At 42.6% G+C, this 18464-nt stretch overlaps 1 protein-coding gene across 1 annotated transcript; it reads right to left on the bottom strand.

Moving 5' to 3' along the window:
* Window positions 1-15903: 15903 nt before the first annotated feature.
* On the bottom strand, window positions 15904-18450 carry LOC102858285 (SLIT and NTRK-like protein 2-like). Its single transcript, XM_006881835.1, has one exon. The coding sequence runs from the start codon at window positions 18439-18441 to the stop codon at window positions 15904-15906; it is 2538 nt and encodes an 845-aa protein (XP_006881897.1). The 5' UTR covers window positions 18442-18450.
* Between the last annotated feature and the right edge of the window lie 14 nt (window positions 18451-18464).

Genomic DNA, 18464 nt, shown 5'->3' with positions numbered 1-18464 from the left:
GACATTTCTCCAAAGCAGATACACAAAAACACACAAAAAGATGCCATTAGTCATTAGCAACATATCACTTGACTGTCTTAAAGATGACTAATAAGAATATTGGGAAAAAAAAGAACAAGTATTAGTGAGGATGTGAAGAAATTGAAAACTTCATTCATTGCTAATGAGAATGTAAAATATTGTAACTTCAGTGGAAAGAAGCTTGGGTTTTGTGTTGTTGTTTTTTTTTTCCTTCCAAATGTGAAACAGAGAATTGTTATACCCAAACTCAAGCTAAAGCACTGCTGTTTAGTTGACTCCAACTCATAGCAAACTAAAGTCAACAATACTCAGCTAATTGCCAGTGACCTGGAACCAACTCATACCTGACTCTTGAGCAGGTTTTAAGGGGTTAGGATATCACATGGAGTAAATTTCCCATCTTTCTCCTTTGCAGCAACTGATGGACTCAAACTGTATGCCTTTGGGTTGGCAGCATGACTCTTTACCCACTACACCACCCTAGCAACCCTGTAAGGCAGAGTAAAACTGCTCCTATAGGGTTTCCAAGGCTGTAAATCTTTATGGAACTAGCAACCCTGTAAGGCAGAGTAAAACTGCTCCTATAGGGTTTCCAAGGCTGTAAATCTTTATGGAAGTAGATGACCACATCTTTCTCTGCAGAGGGACTGGTGAATTGAAAGCACTGTAACACTAGGGTTCCAGAATTGTCATATGAGGCAGCAATTCCACTCACAGGAAGACAGTAAAAAGGCTTGAAGGCAGAGACTAAAACAGATACTTGTACACCAATGTTCACTGAAGCACTGTTCACAATAACCAGTAGATGGAAACAACCGAGTGTCCATCAACAGATGAGTGGATAAACAAGATGTGGACTAGTCATGCAATGGAATATTATTCAACCATAAAGAGAAATGAAGATGTGACACGTGATATGGCATGGGTGAACCTTAAAAACATTTTTAAGAGTGAGCTGTGCCATGAACTGATACATGAACACTCATGTTAACTGGAGCATTATTCATAGTAGCAAAGAGATGAAAACAACCCAAGGGCCTATCAGCAAACAAATGGCTAAAGAAACAATGGGCCACAGTGGAATTCTATGCAATACTCAGAAAGAATGAAGAATCTGTGAAGGACTGAATAACGTACAAATGTAGAGGACATTATACTGAGTGAAATAAGTCCATCACAAAAGGACAAATACTGTAGAAGACTACTACTATAAAAAGCTAAAGAATGGTTCACACATGAAATCATTTTAGTATGGTCTACGGAAAGGGAAAGGGGAGAAAAAATATAGGTAATAAACACTTAGGAAGATGGGTGAAGAGAAAGACAATATAGAATAAACAGATGGTCAGATACTGTGGGTACTGTAAGTAATGTTACAGGCTAATCTATTGAGGAAAAGAAATAGTGGTTATAGGGGCAAGTAGGAGACAGAAGTGGGGAGCTATTGCTGATAGGGTATTGGTTCCTATTTGGGAGGATGGAAAACTTTTGAAAGTGTATAATGGGGATGTTATCAAAGCGTTTTGAATGTAATTAATGTCACTGTACCCTTTAAATAGTTATAATCGTAAATGCCTTGCCATTTATATTTACCATAGTAGAATTAAGTGGAAGGGAGAGGAGAGTAAAAGAGGAAGGCATAAGGGTGAATCAGAGAGATCCGGAGATGATAGTAGAGGGATTCGTCCAGCTGTTGCTGACTTTTTGCAGCTGGAGAGATAGGGGCTACAATCTAAGGAACGAGGGTAGCCTAGAAGCTGGAAAAAACCTCAGCTGACAGCTGGCCGGGGAAAGAGAACCTCAGTCCTACAATTATGGGCAAGTGGATTTGACAGACAACAAATGCAAAAGGAAATGGTGTCTACCCTAAAGCCCCCAGACAGGAAATAGTCCTCAGACCCCAGTGGAGGGATCCATGTCGAACTTCAGACTAACGGCCTGTAAGAGAGAAATCTTTGTCATTGTGAACAAAGGAAACTCTGGTGGCACCATGGTTAGGCACTCAAGAAAGTTATATAGTTGGAACCCCAACAGCTGCTCCTCAAGAGAAAGATGTGTCAGTCATCCTCAGTAAGGAGGACAGCCGTGGAAACCCTAGGGGGAAGCTCTGCTCTGTTCTACAGACTGGAGGGCAATGAGTTTGGGGTTGTTGTTATTTTACTTTTTGTTTTAAAGAGAAAAAAAAATAAGGATAAATGGCACCTTCTCTTCAGTTACCCATGCATTCTTTTCCTAGGTTTACATTTCCAATCCTTCAAGCCCTCTCTGACTCCAAGGCTTTTTCAGTCCCTCTCATAGGAGTTGCTCTGCCAACCCAAAGGTGGCCCCACTCTGGTAGTTGGAATCCACCAACCAGTGGGAGAAAGATCGGCAGTCTCCTAAAATGGGATTTACAGGCTCTGAAAACCTCCTGGAGGGTCAGCAATGAGTCATTTCCTACTTGAAGGCACTGAAGTTTGAGGTTTTTTTTAGTTGTTCCAGTCTTCTCTAATAAGCCCTGTTGACTTCACATAAATCCACAAACACCACACTTGGTAGTCAGGAAGATCAGAAGATGTGTTGCACTGGGAGAGTCTGGATTCAGTTGATCTCTCCAAATTATTGAGGATCAATGTTTGAGGACTAAATTGCACCTGATTCAGACCATAGTCTTTTCAATCACTTGCGTGGATTGGCAGATGAATAAAGATGGGGGACAATGAATAAAGATGACAGAAGAACCTGATGCTTGTAAAAAGTGGAAGGCTCATGTGAGGACAGCCATATCTTACCTTTTCCAGCTTCACAAAAGGGAACTGTCCCTGTCAATAGCATGAACAACAAAAAACCAGTTCCCATGAGAGCAGCCATCTTCCCCCGTGGTCGCATACCTCTTTCTACTCAGCATCGATCTTAACTGCTTTGCTGGGTTAAAGAGCTGATGCAATAGCTCACAGACCACACAGAACCATATTGAGAAGGTCAAAAGGTTGGTAGCAGAATACAGTCAGGACACTTTCCAAAATGTGCTTGCAGGCACCTCAGTGTTTAGCCTCAAGGCTTTTGGCCAGTGTTACCAAGTTTTCAGTCCGGACAATACTGGCTTTCCCCCTTACCATCCCAGTTGTCCAACAGACTTGAGCAAAGGCTCTTAGCTTAGCTCTGATTCTGTCCATGGGAATAGCAGTGCCAAGGTAGCTTCATCTCATGTTGGTTCTCTGGTTCAGCTGTGGTTGCAGCTGCTGTAGGTGTAGCTGGAGCAAGAATTTTTTGGCCTAAAGGATGGGCTACATTTTCTTGCTGCTGCTTCGCTAGTGAAGAAAAATCCAATTCTGCTTCAGGATCCACTCAATTTATTGGTAAAACTAGCCTATCCCCTTATGGATTGGTGAAAATAGCCAATCCCCTGGTGGATAGGATCACAAGACCCATCCACATGTCAGACAATGGCTAGGAAAGCCATTTTGAATAAACCCTTAACTCCACAATGCCTTTGAACTGTGGTGTTAGAGAAGAGTGCTGAATGTCTCATGTACTGCTAAAAGGACAGCTATTTCTTGGAGAAGGTGCCTCCTTGGAGGCAAAGGCGATGAAGCTTCATCGCACATACTTTTTGCATGTTACTGCTGTAGTTGTGTATCGTCAAGTCAGACCTGACCCATAGCTGACCCTCCAGTGATTTTCAGAGGCAGTTAATTGCACAGGAGGAGACTGCCCATCCTCCTTCCACAGAAGAGCTGGTGGATTTGACCCACGTGCCTTTGGGATTGCAGCTCAGCTTCTTATCACTAGGCCACCAGAGCTCCCCAGGAGACATTATTCCTTGAAGAGGGGACATTATGCTTGGGAAGATGGTGAAATGGGAAAAGAGAGGAAGACCCTCCACCAGTGGATAAATGGGCTTGAGGGATAGGTCAGGGTTCAGAACAGCTGTTCATAGGTTTGCTATGAGTCATACTCAACTTGAGGGCACCTAACACCATCACCACTTCACTTGAATCCTTTTCTATTCTAACCCTGACCTTCCTCAGCTCGTTCAAAGCAAAGCAGCTCATCTTTCCAATCTGGCTACAGATTCCTCGAGGATAAGCTTACGTACTGTCTCCCCAAAGGGGCCAGGATAGTGCCTGGTGTTCTCCAGCACTGTGCACAGTGGTGCCACGCACATGGTCCCCATAAACACTTGTGGACTTGTCACCATGCACAGCATCTGCTTGGGTGTTCAGCACACAGTGAGCACTCCATAAATCGTATTTTTAGAGTCAATCTGCCATCACATAAGGACTACCAGAAATTACTCATACTCTTTGTGGAAATGGATTTAGATAATTACCATTTTTAAGAGCTGAAATAAGGAGGGAAAGGAGTTCACGAGACACAGGTTTTGTTTTTGGTTTTTAAGCCATAAGAAACAGGAGAACTTCTAGTTCAAATGTTTCCACCAATGTGTCATAAACTAGGTGTGAGGCTTGTTGAGGACAGTTTGTTAGTAATAACAGTTAGGGTGTCAAATTTGCAAATGAAGTACTATTTTTTTTAATGGTTTGAAGTGGATTCTGGGTTTTCCTAGTAAAACACTCATTTTAATACATTTGTTTCCTTGAGTGGGAAGATTCCATTGAGTGACTTTCTTTTTCATTTGAGGAAACTGAGGCCCAGAGATGGGAAGGACCTCTTCCAATGTCACCCAGATACTTAACAGGAACAGGTTATCCCAGGTAACCTCACTGTGCTCACATCCTCCTCAGTCAGCAAATTTAAAGGAATCAGAGATGATTTAAGGAAATAAATAGAAAAAAACCCTGACACTAAGAATGCATAACTTATACAGAGAAAATTTTTGACCCTTGCTCAGGGATCCTGAGAAAAAAAAGTAAGAGAAGTTTGAGAAACCCTTCATTTTCTGGCCTTATGTTATAAACCCCTTTAGAAAAAAAATTTTACACGCATGCGCATGTACATGCGCGCTCTCTCTCTCTCTCTCTCTCTCTGTGTATTGTTGTGTACCACTGAGTCAGAATCAATCCATGGCTAACCTTCTGCCAAGTTTTCAGAGGCAGTTAATCACATGGGAGGAGATTGTCTGTCTTCCTTCTGGGGAGCAGCTGGTAAATTTGAACCACGTGCCTTTGGGGACTGCAGCACAGCTTATTTCCATTTGGCCACCAGAGCGCTCACTCTCTCTAAGTCTCCCTCCCTCCCTCCCTCTATGCATGTATGTATATGTATCTCTCTCTCATCTGTCTATGTCTATTATCTGTCATACATCTATTATCCGTCTAATTTATATCTCTCTATTACCCATCCATCCATCCATCCATCCATCCATCCATCCATCCATCCATCTATCCATCATCCATCTATCTAATATATGCAGTTCTGGTGTCCTACTGGTAAGAAGTTGTGCTGCCAACTCAAAGGCAGGTGGTTCAAATCCATCACCTGTTCTCTGGGAGTAAGGTGGGCATCTCCTCCATGAGGTTCACAATCTCTAAGAACCTATTGGAGGGTTAGCTCTGAGTTGGAGGCCAATGACATAGATGGATGGATCTAAGACAGTTACTTCACCTTTATAGGAATCTTTGGCTATCTGATTTTCTTGTAGAGAGAATCTCAGAAGGTTCAATTGGAAAAGAACAAAATTCATCAACATAGGTAGGACTTGTGCCGACCCCCTATTTTGGTCTGTAAGATGGAAAGATTAGTTTATTTTTAAAATTTTCGAAAATTTGTTTTCTCTTCCTACTAGAATCAAACAACTTGCTAATGAATTTATATAATACAATGTCTGAATAGCAGAGGCTAAAAAGTACAACAGTTCTTCTATTAAGCCCTCTTCCAACTTTCTCAGATTATTAATTAGAGTATCTGCTGTTTACAGTAAATAATTTAGTAACTAAACTTAAGATAAATACACTTAGAGATTTTGTTTTAAAATGTAAAGTTTAACATTTGAAATGTAATAATACCCCTGAATTTTTAGCATCTCAACTGATTTCTCTTTCTCTCTCTCTCTCTCTCTCACACACACACACACACACACACACACACACACTCTTATTTATTTTTTGAAACATGATGGTTTGGATAAGGATAACCTACATTTACTTTTTTTATAATCTTCTATGATATGAAATTTACTGCCAAGGGCCTCTCAAAAGTTCTAAAGAGGGAAGGTGTTAGTTTAAGACGAAGGTGCATCTGATTGAAGCCAGGGTATTTTCACTTAGTTTCTATGAATCTGAATGTTGGAAAATGAGTAAGGATAACAGAAGAATCAATGGGTTTGCGTTGTGGTGTTGGAGAAGAATACTGAATATGGACTGCCAAAAGAACCAACTAATCTGTCTTGAAGGAAGTGCAACCAGTGTGCTTCTTAGAGGTGAGGCTAGCAAAGCTTTGTTTCGTGTACTCTGAGAGTGTTCTCAGGAGAGGCTAGTCCTTGGAAAAATACATCATGCTGGGAAAAGTGGAAGGTCAGAGAAAGAAAGGAAAATCCTCAAGGAGATTAACTGACTTGAGCAAGACAGAGATCATGAGGATGGCACAGGATAGGGCAAGGCTCAGATCTGTTGTCCAAAGAGCTGCTAGGACTCCTAGTCGACTTGATGGTCTCGAACAACAGTGACATGATACATGTTGTACTGCTGATCACACATGGTCAGTGGTTCAAATGCACCAGATGCCGTGCAGAAGAAAAGATGGACAGTATCCTGTAATGATTTACAGCCTAAGAAACCTGACAGAGGGGCTCTAGGAGTAGGAATCAACACAGTAGCAATGAGGTTATAACATGATGTTAGAAAGCGCACAGTTTGAGATTTCGTTTTTTCCGCCACATTCACTAGTACTTTAACAAGTCCCCCAGAAACCTCAGGAAAATGAAGGAACTTTTGAGTGAATATTTCTTCCTTTTCCCCCACTCTTGCAAAAGATCACCACAACTAAATACTACAAGAGTAAGGGTTTTATTTCTTTCTTTGTTTCCAGTTTGTTTGTTTTTTTTAAATCTGTTTGACTAGATAGACACAGTGGTCCAGCAACAAAACTACAGCTGAAGTTTATGATTAAGATGAAGCCAAACACCATTTGTCAGCCAAGAGTTTTGCTCACTGGAATGAATCATTCACTTTCTGAAGTTCAACTGCGTTGTCCAAGGGTCTGTCAGTTTCCCTGATGTTAGGAAACGTGCCAGAGTTGGCTAAAAAGGGAAGGAGATGAACAATCAAGTGAAAAGAAATGTCATTTGCCCTGAAATGTGAATGTATGCTCTTACCAGATTCAAAGCTTCATTTACTTAATTATCACATACAATAAGGAATCTCAAGATCCTTTTCTGTAAAATGTATCAATGAAAAATTGATCCTTCTCCCTCCCTCTCCCCCCCTCCTCTCTCTCACACACACACAGAAACACAGCCACCCTCAAACAAACAAACAAAAGGGGTGTTATTTACCAAGAATGGTGACTAACAAGTTTTGTTTTTAAGTTAAGATTAGGAAGAGAGACTATCTAAAGACAAACAGTGGTTTTGAGTTCTGAGCTCTGGTGGCATAGTCCAGAGGTAGTTGTGCTGGTAACCCCAAGGATGTGCTTCCCTGGCAGTTTGAATCCACCAGTGGCTAAGTGGAAGGAAAATGGGCAGTCTCCTCCCGTGTGATTTACAGCCTCTGAAAATCTGCTGGAGGGTCAGCTATGAGTCATTTTCAACCAGAGGACAATGCAATGAAAAGTAAAATTATAGTTTGATGCTGTCCAAATAAAATGAGAGGAAAGGTAGGAGACTTTCAGGCTCAGGTCACTTGGCTAGTTGACTCTTTACTTTGTGCTGCCTAGAATCACTGAGTACCAAAGTTACACATGTCCATTGAGTTCATCCAGTTCAAAAGGGAAAAGGGAGGTCCAGCGAGAACCAGTAACTTGTCCTCACTGCTTTATAGCTGTACTGACTGCAACCTCAGAGCCTGGGACCCTTTTTACTATGAAATTCCATCTCGAAAGAGCTTATTTTTTAAAATTGGACTGTATGAAACATCCGTGTTCTGACAGAATTACTGCTTAATATGGTCTTGAACCTGAAAAAGCTCTCTCCTATCAAGAAGATTTAAACAAACCAATCAAATACACAGAGCCATAGGATGATCTAAATGATAAGCTGTAAAAGAAGCCATCATTAAAGCTTGTCAGGGCATGTGTTCGCTCTAACCCAGAATCTCACAATTCAAAAGCCAATCTCATGGCACAGCAGCAAGGAGCTTTTATCCCTTGCAGGAGGTCACTAGGTTAAGTGGAAAGACCCAGACATCACTTAATATCGTGCCTGCCTGTATGTACCAAACCCTGGACCTTGGCTGTGTAGTAGAACAACTTCTTTGCCATCCTCATGGGGGTGAGGGTTTTCATGAGTTCTGAAATGTTCCAAATGGACTTGAGAATGGCAGAGAATAGAGCGAGGTTTTGATCTGTTGGAATCGACTCAGCAGGACCCAACATGATCATGAGTATTTGTTTAAGAAGTGCCAAAACAAACCAGCTAAGAATCCCTTGTAAATATGTTCTGAACTGCCGTCCTCTAGTTTCTAGCTCTTTCTTCTGGGTTCAAGTGAGAATGAGTATCATTCCTTTAACAAACACTTACAGAAGTTGTTCCAAACAGTATAGCAGGTTTTAATGATATGATGATGAAAGATGTTTGAAAGGTGAGGGACTTAACCAAGTGCTACACGAGTAGGGTCTGTTGGCTAATCCTGCCTGCCTGCCTGCTACCTTGTGAAATGGAAGAAACCTCTGATGCTGTGCTTTGGGTTTGGGTTTGATTTTAAATTTCTCTAAATATTTAGTGGTTAATAAGAGTTAAAGGCAGGATTTCAGTCTCAGCTTGTTTGACGCTAACATCTGAACTGTTTATGTTGCACTTCCTTGCTTCCCTTTAATGGTGGTCTGAGAAGAATCTGTCCTTTGCTGTTGTATGCATTTGAATTTGAATGTTGGCTTTTTCTTATTTTTTAAATACTATTTTATTTACAAAACTTGAATACATTGATTTCGAGAACAGATTCTTCCAATTTCCCTCCCCTCCCCATCACATTGTACACCTCAATGATTAATCTCCCCTGTCCCTGAACATCCTCATCCCTCTGCTTCCACCCCCCCCAACCCCCCTTGGATCATTATACTCATTCTACATTAATGGTTTTATACAGTATTTGTCCTTGAGATGCTATGCTTTTGTTAACATTCTGTCAAGATCCAGTTTTCCAAGAGTCCCAGGGAATTGGATCCTATGTTATTGTTGGAATAAACACATATATTTTAAAGCTACATTACTAAGAAGGATGTGAAACTAATTGCAAAGGGAGATTTGGATCTATTGCAATTCCAGATCTCAACCAGGAATGACAAAATCCATTTTGATGTTCTTTTCCCAGTGCAGACAAGACACACTGTGGATTTGTTGATGTTTGCTATCACATGTTACTAGGGGAAGCTGTAAATGATGTTTAATCCCATTCTGTTTTAACCTATGTTTGAAAATCAAACCAAGCACCCAGCACTGACCTTCGTGATTCAACAATTGAAACCTAAACTCACGGTCATTGAGTTGATTCTAACTCAGGGTAACCCTGTAGGATGGAGTGGAACTACCCAGTGTCTTTCCAAGGCTCCACATCATTCTCTAGTGGAGCCACTGGTGGGTTCAAACTGCCAATCTTTGGTTAGCAGCCTAATATTCTCAAATTTTTTATGATGCTACATATTTGTGGAGGGAGCTCTGATGGTTTATTGGTAAGGAATTGTACTTGCAACCCAGAGGTAAGCAGTGTGAGTCCATCAGCTGCTCTGCAGGAGAAAGATGGGGACTATTCTCCTGTGCAACCAACTGCCTCTGAAAACTCACTGGAGGGTCAGCTCAACTCCATGGTACACCACAACGACAGACATTTGATGGCTCATACTTGGAAGATATAATCTTACATCTAACCAAATGCAAATCATACTGTCAAACAAGGATAGAAACAAATGCCATTCTCACTTCTCTCATTTGTTTTGATACTTTTCCTCTGTGTTGTTGTTAGGTACTATCCAGTTGAGTATGATGCATAGTGACCCTGTAAGCAAAAGACTCTGAATCCTGTCCCTCACCTGTGCCATCTTCACAGTCTCGGAAACAAATTCTCTGTAGCCCATTGTTACAGTCACTGTGTCAATCCACCTGGCTGAGGGCTTCCTCTCGTTGTTCAACCTTCCACTTTTCCTAGCGTGAGATCCCTTTCCAAGGAAAAGCCTCTCTTGGCAACATACCCAAAGTATGTGAGACAAAGCTTCATCATCTTTGCCTCCAAGGAGCACTCTGGCTGCACCTTCTCCAAGACATATCTGTCTGATCTTTTGGCAGTCTCTGGGATAACACTATAGTTCAATGGCATCAATTATTCTACTGTTATATTTATTTATCGTCCATCTCAAAGATGCATAGAAAGTGACTGAAAAGACCATGGCCTGAATCTGGAACACCTTAGTCCTCATACTGACATCATTGCTCCTCAACAATTTGGAGAGGTCTCTGACTGCAGACTATCCCAATATAATATGTCTCCTGATCTCCTGACTGCTGGTACCAAGTGTACTAATTGTGGATCCAACTAAGATGAAACCATTTACAGTTTTAATCTTTATTCCATCTAGTCTTTAGGACTATAGTAATAACATCTCCCTTAATGAATTAATAATCTCGTCCTTGATTTTACATGTCATCCTGTCTCTTATTTTTAAATATATATAGATTTATTTATTAACTTACTTTTATGATCATTTTAAAATTACAGTTGGCCTTTGGTGTGGCTGTGGAGGGGGTAGGGAATCCGCAGACTTTTAATGCCTAGAGCACCATCTCTACTGGAACAGTTTTAGTTGTTGTTTACTTTTAAGTCTGATATTAATGGACTTTCATAGAAATGCAAGAATATATATATTTATATTTTAAAACTATTACCCTAAAAATGTTAGTTCTAGTCATATAACTCACAAACTGTTCTCATCTCGGTTTGTAAGTACCTGAACAGACATGATCAAGGAAAAGAGGCTGATTCAAGTAATGCTTTGCCATTCATTCTCATGAAAGAATTTCCTTCTAACTAATTCACATGTTGCATTTTGGTGAACATTTATTTATTAACGGTAAGCTAACTGAAGCATAAAATAACTACATTGTTTTACAGCTTATGCAGTAAAGTACATCATTGGATCACGTTTCCAGTATTTCAGTTTGCCTATTTAACAGTTCAAAATATGACATTAAAAAAAAATTTAAAAAAACCAAACCCCAATGTCACTATTTGGCACAGAAGTCTATTTACACAAGAGCTTGTTTCATTTGCCATTTATTCCAATAACTTGAGAACAATTATTTGCAACTAAATCTAACAGTTTTTGTACAAGTACTTTTTCAGGCTAAAATACTGCTTAAAAAAATCCCAACACACATGCAGTTTCAATATGTTTACATAATCACATATATTATAAAACTTGTGAGTCTAAGTACTTTTGAGAAGGTGAATACAGCAGTCACTCTACACTCTACTGAAATGTGGGCACATGTGAGAGAGGAGACACTGCTGCACGAGAAGAGTGTGGGGTCAATGGAGCTGAAATGGGTCGCCTCGCCCCCATGGCTCAGGAGAGCTCCTGCGCCATCAGAGACGCGCTGGGAGGCTTAGTTCACACACAACTGCAGCAGACTCTCAAGTATAAGCCCTTAGCAACCAAGCAACTGGTAGCACAAACAGCATTGGCAAAAGCACGCTCTTATTATGCAGGTGGGCTCTACTTTAAGGAAAGCCACTGTAGCAAACCCAAACATATAAAAACCAACCCAGATAAATGAGAGCGAGATGACTGGCATCGTCAAGTGGTTTTCTGCCTCGTGAAAGGATTGACAAGTTTCCTCTAAGTTGTAGTTCCCTAATGCATTGAAAAAAGAATTGGATTTACAAAACTTCAATTTACATGTGGCTTTTTGCACAACCACTGCAGGAAGCAAAGTATATCTATATATAGAATCTAGGTCCTCTATCAGGACTGTGGTGTCTCATCATTTGTTTGGCAAAAGACACCTGAACCAACCAAAATATTCTCTTTGAAGCCACTGAGTTATAAACCGCCTCTCGAAGTACGTCTGTGTTTTTGTTTTTACAGTCTCAGCACTCATCTTTACAATGTCGATCTTTCAAGAGTATACAGCTCCCTTAAGGCCATGATAATAGACCTCATTCTGCAGGAATTTGGGGGGGTTTGATTATTTTTGTGGGTTTCTTTTTAATCTGTAACTTTGAAGAGCTGTTAATGGAGAGTACACAGTAGCTAGTCTACTGGAAATCAATCAGCGGTATACTTGATTGCACAGAATCACCTTTGAAAACCCCATCTTTTGTATTACTGCCCCACGTGCTGGCACTGGGTGGTCGTCATTCCCTTACTGGCGCTAAGCTCCTTGGGGTGAGGGCAGGGATCCTGCCTACCATTACCTCTGTGTCCCCCTGTGCACGCAGCCCAGAGCCTGTAGCTCTCAGTGGATAGTTACTGAATGAATGGCTGCATGGAGGAGAGAACGGAGCGGGAGAGCTGTCTGGAAGCCCTTCTTCACTCTAGCACCCAGTTCAGTATGTTTCTGGAATGTGTACAATTGAAGTGAATTTCCAGAGCCTGAACAAAAATCTCAGCAGCTCTGTGTCATTCCTCAACACACACTGTGTAAACTCCCTAAGACACTGAGCCCTAGGTGACACACACACATTTAGAAAAATTGTCATCTTAGAGGGCAGAGGGCAGAGCAGAGCAATCTGCTGGAGGGGACTAACAAGGTGCACAGGTTGACCAAAACCCAGAACCAAATTATGCTCTTGGCAACTGTGACCAGACAGAGAAATGGTTCATTTAGCCGCAGGGATATCCAGTAACAGTGACAGCGACTAATTAAGACTTGGAATCAAAAAGAACCACCATTTGTGGCGTCAGACCTAAAGATGGGTCCCAGGCAGGTGCAGGGAGAACACATTCCGTGAGCTGTGGCCATTTTCTCTGTTGCTGCAGGTGACGGGAAAGTGAGGGAGAAAAACTGACAACCCCCAAAGAAAATAGGGTTCAAAGCACTTGAAAGACTCAAGCAAAACAAGAGTCAATGGAGATGATAGTAAGTTACTAACATGCTTGTGCGTGCGTTAGAGAGGAAAGCTCCCGAGCAGATGTTGCATTAAGGTTGGCAGTGCAACAGGCTGGGGCTACATTCAAATAATTCCATCTTCAAACTTAATGACAACAAAGGACAAGCTAAGTTGAGTAAGGGTCTATAATTAAGCCACAGTATTAACTAAGAACTTAAGAATTTTGCATTTTTCCAGGAGGCCTCTAAAAAAATACAGCACTAAGCGAACATTCCGCTATCTCTCTTTAAGATTAATGGATTAATTTTGCTGTGGATGGGAATATTTTACTACGCAACTTTCAGGAAAATAAGAACACACACTGAAGTGAAATCTATCTACGTTATGGTGAAGTTTAAGTCTAACAATCAATGATAGAGATGCTATTCTGCCACTTTCCAAAAATCCCTACCGCTTGTATTTCTCACTGTCCCAAATGACTGCAGCCACCACAGCATTTCAGAAAAATATACATATACAAATTACTTCACTTAAAGAGGAGGTGGTTTCCAGATGCTATCTCCAAGTTTAGTCGCAGACTCTGTAAGTTACCTTTCGTGTAGATAATTTCAACCTGCCATTTTCCACTTTGAGCTAATACATCTGAATAGGAATTCTGATCTCTCCTCAAAGAATGAACATGCTAGCTTGCCACTTAGACATCGAGCAATTTTAGGTTGCTCAGGGCATGTCCCCCTAAGTATCCTGTAAATTTGGATGCACATAATTACCTTCTATTTTTAAAAGAAAAGGCTATTTTGCATCCATAATTAATAATCCAAATAATTTGGATTTAAGGAATCTCTAATTGAAAGCCCGTCACATGAATTGCTCAGAGTGACAGACAATATAGTGCTGGTCATTTTAAAGCTTGAAAAGTAAGTTATCAGGAGCCACTTCAATCTCCACATGATACTAAAGGATGATTATGTGCAGTAACCTAGTTATGAAAAGGAGACAGTGTGCTGCTTTCAGACGCCATCAATTGCTTTAATAAGGAACTGAAAAGCTGGGCTACTTTATATTCAGATCACCATCCCAGTTGCATAAGGATTTACAATAGACAAAACAAAACTATTTTTTGTTGTAAAGAAGGGCTGTTTGTTTAAATGACACAATGATGTTTGCATCTAAAAATTATTTACAGGCTAATAAGGCTCCATAAATGTTACATGGACTTGGTTAATAAAATTCCCTTTAATGCTGACACGAAAATGAAAGGCTTGCTCAAGCCGACAAGGTAAAAATTCAAGTAGCGTGTTCCTGAAAAAGGCAGAAGGGGAAAAAGACATTTGCTTTCCTGGGCTCAGTAACTATTAACCGATTTGGAGATACAGAGAATGCATGATTTGCTAGCACCCTGTTAACACTTCGCTAAATTCGAGAGGAAAATACTTTCTCTGAAAAATATGAAAACTGAGAAGGATGCTGGGTCTAACCTTTGGTGGTAAAAGAAACAAAACATAATGTAGACATTTGTCCCTGCTGCCTCGAATTTGCAGAGAACCTGTTTGGGGAAGTTTGATTCCCACCTTTGAAGGCTTCCTTTAAGTATTCAATGGCTCCTCTGTCTTTATTAAATGAAGTGTGTGGCGGCCTCTACTGGTGTGCGTGTGTATAGAAAATGTCTCGATAGGCAGAAAAAATATTAATTTCAATTAAAAAGTTAGAAATACAGACCTTTTCATTTAAATGTATAAAAATATCTAATTTAATGCAGAAAAAATATATTACAAGTTGTGTCATGTATTCTTAATTAGCAAAATAATCTAAAATACTGATCATGTTAGTGTACAATAATGATTACGGAAGGGCATTAAATGTCCAAGTCACTCTGATATTGGGTTAAATATATTTTATTAATGAATTATTAATTCTGACTGAGGTGGTTTATGACCTCAAGTCCATTGTTAAACCCTCTTAGTTGACTTAAATAAAATCAATTAAACCCAGAGGAAAGGAAATATTTTACAATTAACTCTATAAAGTCCTATAACTAGAATCATTTGATGACAAGCTGGTTTCTATAACTCAAGCAAACTGTACTTTGATTTAATATAGCTGACATATCGATCTATTTTTACAGTATTTTTAATGTCAAAAATACAACACATTAAAATATGTCCAATTTATCAAAGCTAAAAGCAACATTTAAGTAATGTACTTAAAGTGCAAAGGCACTTTACCACAAAGAAGTGATGCCCATTGGCTATACTTGGTGACTGCAGACAGAAATACCATATATCATTATTTACAAAAGAAGTCAGGGTCCCAAAAGATCTTTGGAGATCTTTTCCAAAATACATGAAATAGCTAGTTTCATTTGAAAAGTTTGCCTACTCATTTTTGTTTTTTTTTTTTTTTCACTATAATCTTCTCTTTCCATTCCAACACTGGAAAACAAAAGAAAAAGAAAAATCATAAACAAATATGTGAAAAGAATGCACTGTAGAAACATTCCTATTTAATGATGGATCCTAAAAAGGACAAGATGGAAAAAAAAATACTGGGGAGGGAAAGGAAGAATGGAAAAGAGAAATAATTTAAAGGAAAACGTGCAGTGACATGATCACTGCTTCCTCCATCTCCACAGTCCCCCCTAAAGCTGGGAAAGAGAACACAAACACAGAGCCAATGCTGTGCTGCCTTCGAAGGTCTGGGGCAGCAGCGTCTTTGATGCCAGAGGGTTGTGAGTGATTTCCCTTCACAGCTGACTGATTGCAGTACGTTTTTCCAGAACTTCGAGGTAGTCTGGTTCTGACTGCGGCTTAGCTTGCAGCAAAGGGTGGTCGGGCTTGGATTGCCCCACAAAGCATTTCCTGGGAGTTCCATATAAAACGGTTTTATTGATTCTGTCTTGGTTTTGGCGTCGAGATTCATACGAGGGGGCGAACTGCCTTTTAGGTAAGGTACAAAAGTTATAGTGGACCAGGCCAGTGCTGGGGAGCTCCTTGGCACGCTCGGCAATATTCTGGTAGAGCAACTCGGGCTCTCGGGGTGTGGCCTGCTTGTCCAGCAGCTCGGTGGCACTTATAGTGTAAGCGAGGGGGGCCGGCTCGTCCTTCTTCTCCTCCAGGTTGCCATAGCTGAACTCTTGCAGGTTGCGGTAATAGGCCACTGGGTCCCCCTCCTTCTGCATGTAGATGGGGTTCTGGCACATCTGACCCACAGGTGGGGGGATGTAGTTGTAGACGTGGCCGTCGGATTTGTCATGTGTCTCGCTGTTGTAGGAGCCGTACTGGAGTTGGAAGGAACTCACGTCTAAGTTGTTGGCACTCCTGGGGACACTTGGCACCCCCTTTCGGCGTTTCAGGACGAAAACGAACAAACCGGCCCCAAAGCAGACAGATAAGATAAAGACCACCAGCAACCCCAGGATTAAGACAGAGAGTGGCACCTCTGTGTGGAGTTCAGGGTAGGAGCTGGGAGACGCGCTCAGAGAGCGCGGTGGGTCTGTGTTGTGGTTCATGGACAGGACGGTGCCATCAGCTAAGTTGGGGCTGTCTGGGCAAATTGCCTCCCTCCCCAGAAACTTGAGGATCTCGCCTGCGTGCTTAGCAGGTGACTCGCAGGTCACTTCATTGATGATGACGGGGGAGTTGGCGTGCTCTGTCCAGTCCTTGAGGCCCATGATGTCACACGTGCAGTCCCACGGGTTCTCTTGCAGGTCAATCTGGATAAAGGCAGGCAGCTGGTCCAGGACGCCTTTGACAGGCAGGTGAGAAAAATGGTTGTTGCGCAGGTTGAGTCTGGTGAGGGCCGTGCCCCCGAAGATGTTCTCGGGGAGGGCACGCAGAAGGTTGTTGTTCAGGAACAGAAGCTGGAGGTTGATCAGGGTGGCAAAGGTCAGCGGCTTAATCTCCTTGATGACATTGTACTCTAAGTAGAGGTACTGCAGGCTCTGCAAGCCGTGGAACATGGCCGGGTGCAGCACCTCCAGGTAATTGCCATTCAGGTACAGCCTGCGCAGGCTGGTCAGGTTGGCGAAGGCGCCCGCTTGGATCACTGCGATTCTGTTGTTCCCCAAGTGCAACAAATCCAGGGAACTGTACTCGGAGAGGTCGTTCCTGTACACAACCTGCAGGTAGTTCCCGGTCAGGTAGAGTTTCTTTGGACTGGTGGGTTTGGGCTGCAGGTCGGAGATATTGGTGAACTTCCTTTCCTGGCAGTTGACGTTGAGGCCATTGTCTGAACTCTGCGAGGTACAGACACAGCTGCTGGGACAGGTGAGGGGCATGGGGGACTTGGTCTGGTACACCATGATGGGGCCAAAGCTCTGCCTGTCCTTGGACACAGTGACCCGGGGTGTGGGCCGGTTTCTCATCTTGGGTGGCCGGCTGGCTTTGGGGACCCGGGTCGGGGTGAGGGCAGGGTTCATGGTGGGGGACAGCCTCTGGATGTGGCTGTCTCCATGGCCACCCCTCTGACCAGCGTCACCAGAGCTCCTCCGAGGACAGAGGTCCTGCCTGGTCAGCTGGGTCACGTCTTTGCCGTGCAGCCTGAAGGGGGTCTCACACACGATCTCGCCCACGAAGACGGTGATGGTGTCCAGCCAGGCCTTGAGGGGCAGCAGGTCGCAGGTGCAGTTCCACGGGTTCTCCTCCAGCTGGATCTCCATGATGCCCCCGATGTGCTCCAGCACCCCCGCGAAGGGCATGCCCTTGAGCCGGTTGCCCCTCAGGTCTAAGTGGGTCAGCAGCACGAAGCGGAACACATTGCTGGGCAGTGACAGCAGGAGGTTGTCGTTGAGGATGAGCACTTTGAGCTTGTTGAGCTTGCTGAAGGCCCCGGCCTCGATGGCACTGATGTAGTTGTAGTCAGCCTGCAGGTACTCGAGGCTCTCCAGGCCCAGGAAGGTGTCCTCGCGCAGCACCTCCAGCTTGTTGTTGTTGAGGTGCAGCCTCTTGAGGGTCCGCAGGCCGCTGAAAGCCCCGGGCCGGATCTCCTGCAGCCCGTTGTTGCCCAGGTGGAGCGTGACGGCGTTGGAGTAGTTGACGAACTCGTTGGGGTACAGCCTGGTCAGGAGGTTCCCATTGAGGAAGAGCTGGTAGATCCGGTACTGGGGGGGCTGGAGCAGGCTGACGGTTGTAAATCCTTTGTTTTCACAGTTAATATTCAGGACGTTCTCCTTCTCCTCGCACAGGCAGCGGATCTTGCAAATGTCTTTGGCAGTTTTGCGACTCTCGGTCTGTAAGATCCCGGCCACGGTTAACACGCTGAGGACCCAGACGCCGCTCAGCATCTTCGGGCACCGTCGGGCGCAGC

Source organism: Elephantulus edwardii, unplaced genomic scaffold (genome assembly GCF_000299155.1).
Source record: "Elephantulus edwardii isolate Elephantulus edwardi_28Jun2011 unplaced genomic scaffold, EleEdw1.0 scaffold00016, whole genome shotgun sequence".
NCBI lineage: Eukaryota > Metazoa > Chordata > Mammalia > Macroscelidea > Macroscelididae > Elephantulus > Elephantulus edwardii.
The sequence above is the reverse complement of the archived record's forward strand: the minus strand, read 5'-3'. Positions and strand labels throughout refer to the sequence as shown.

What these genes read in the sequence shown, in the direction of transcription:
- LOC102858285 (XM_006881835.1), bottom strand. Translation starts at nt 18,441, where the DNA reads ATGCTGAGCGGCGTCTGGGTCCTCAGCGTGTTAACCGTGGCCGGGATC.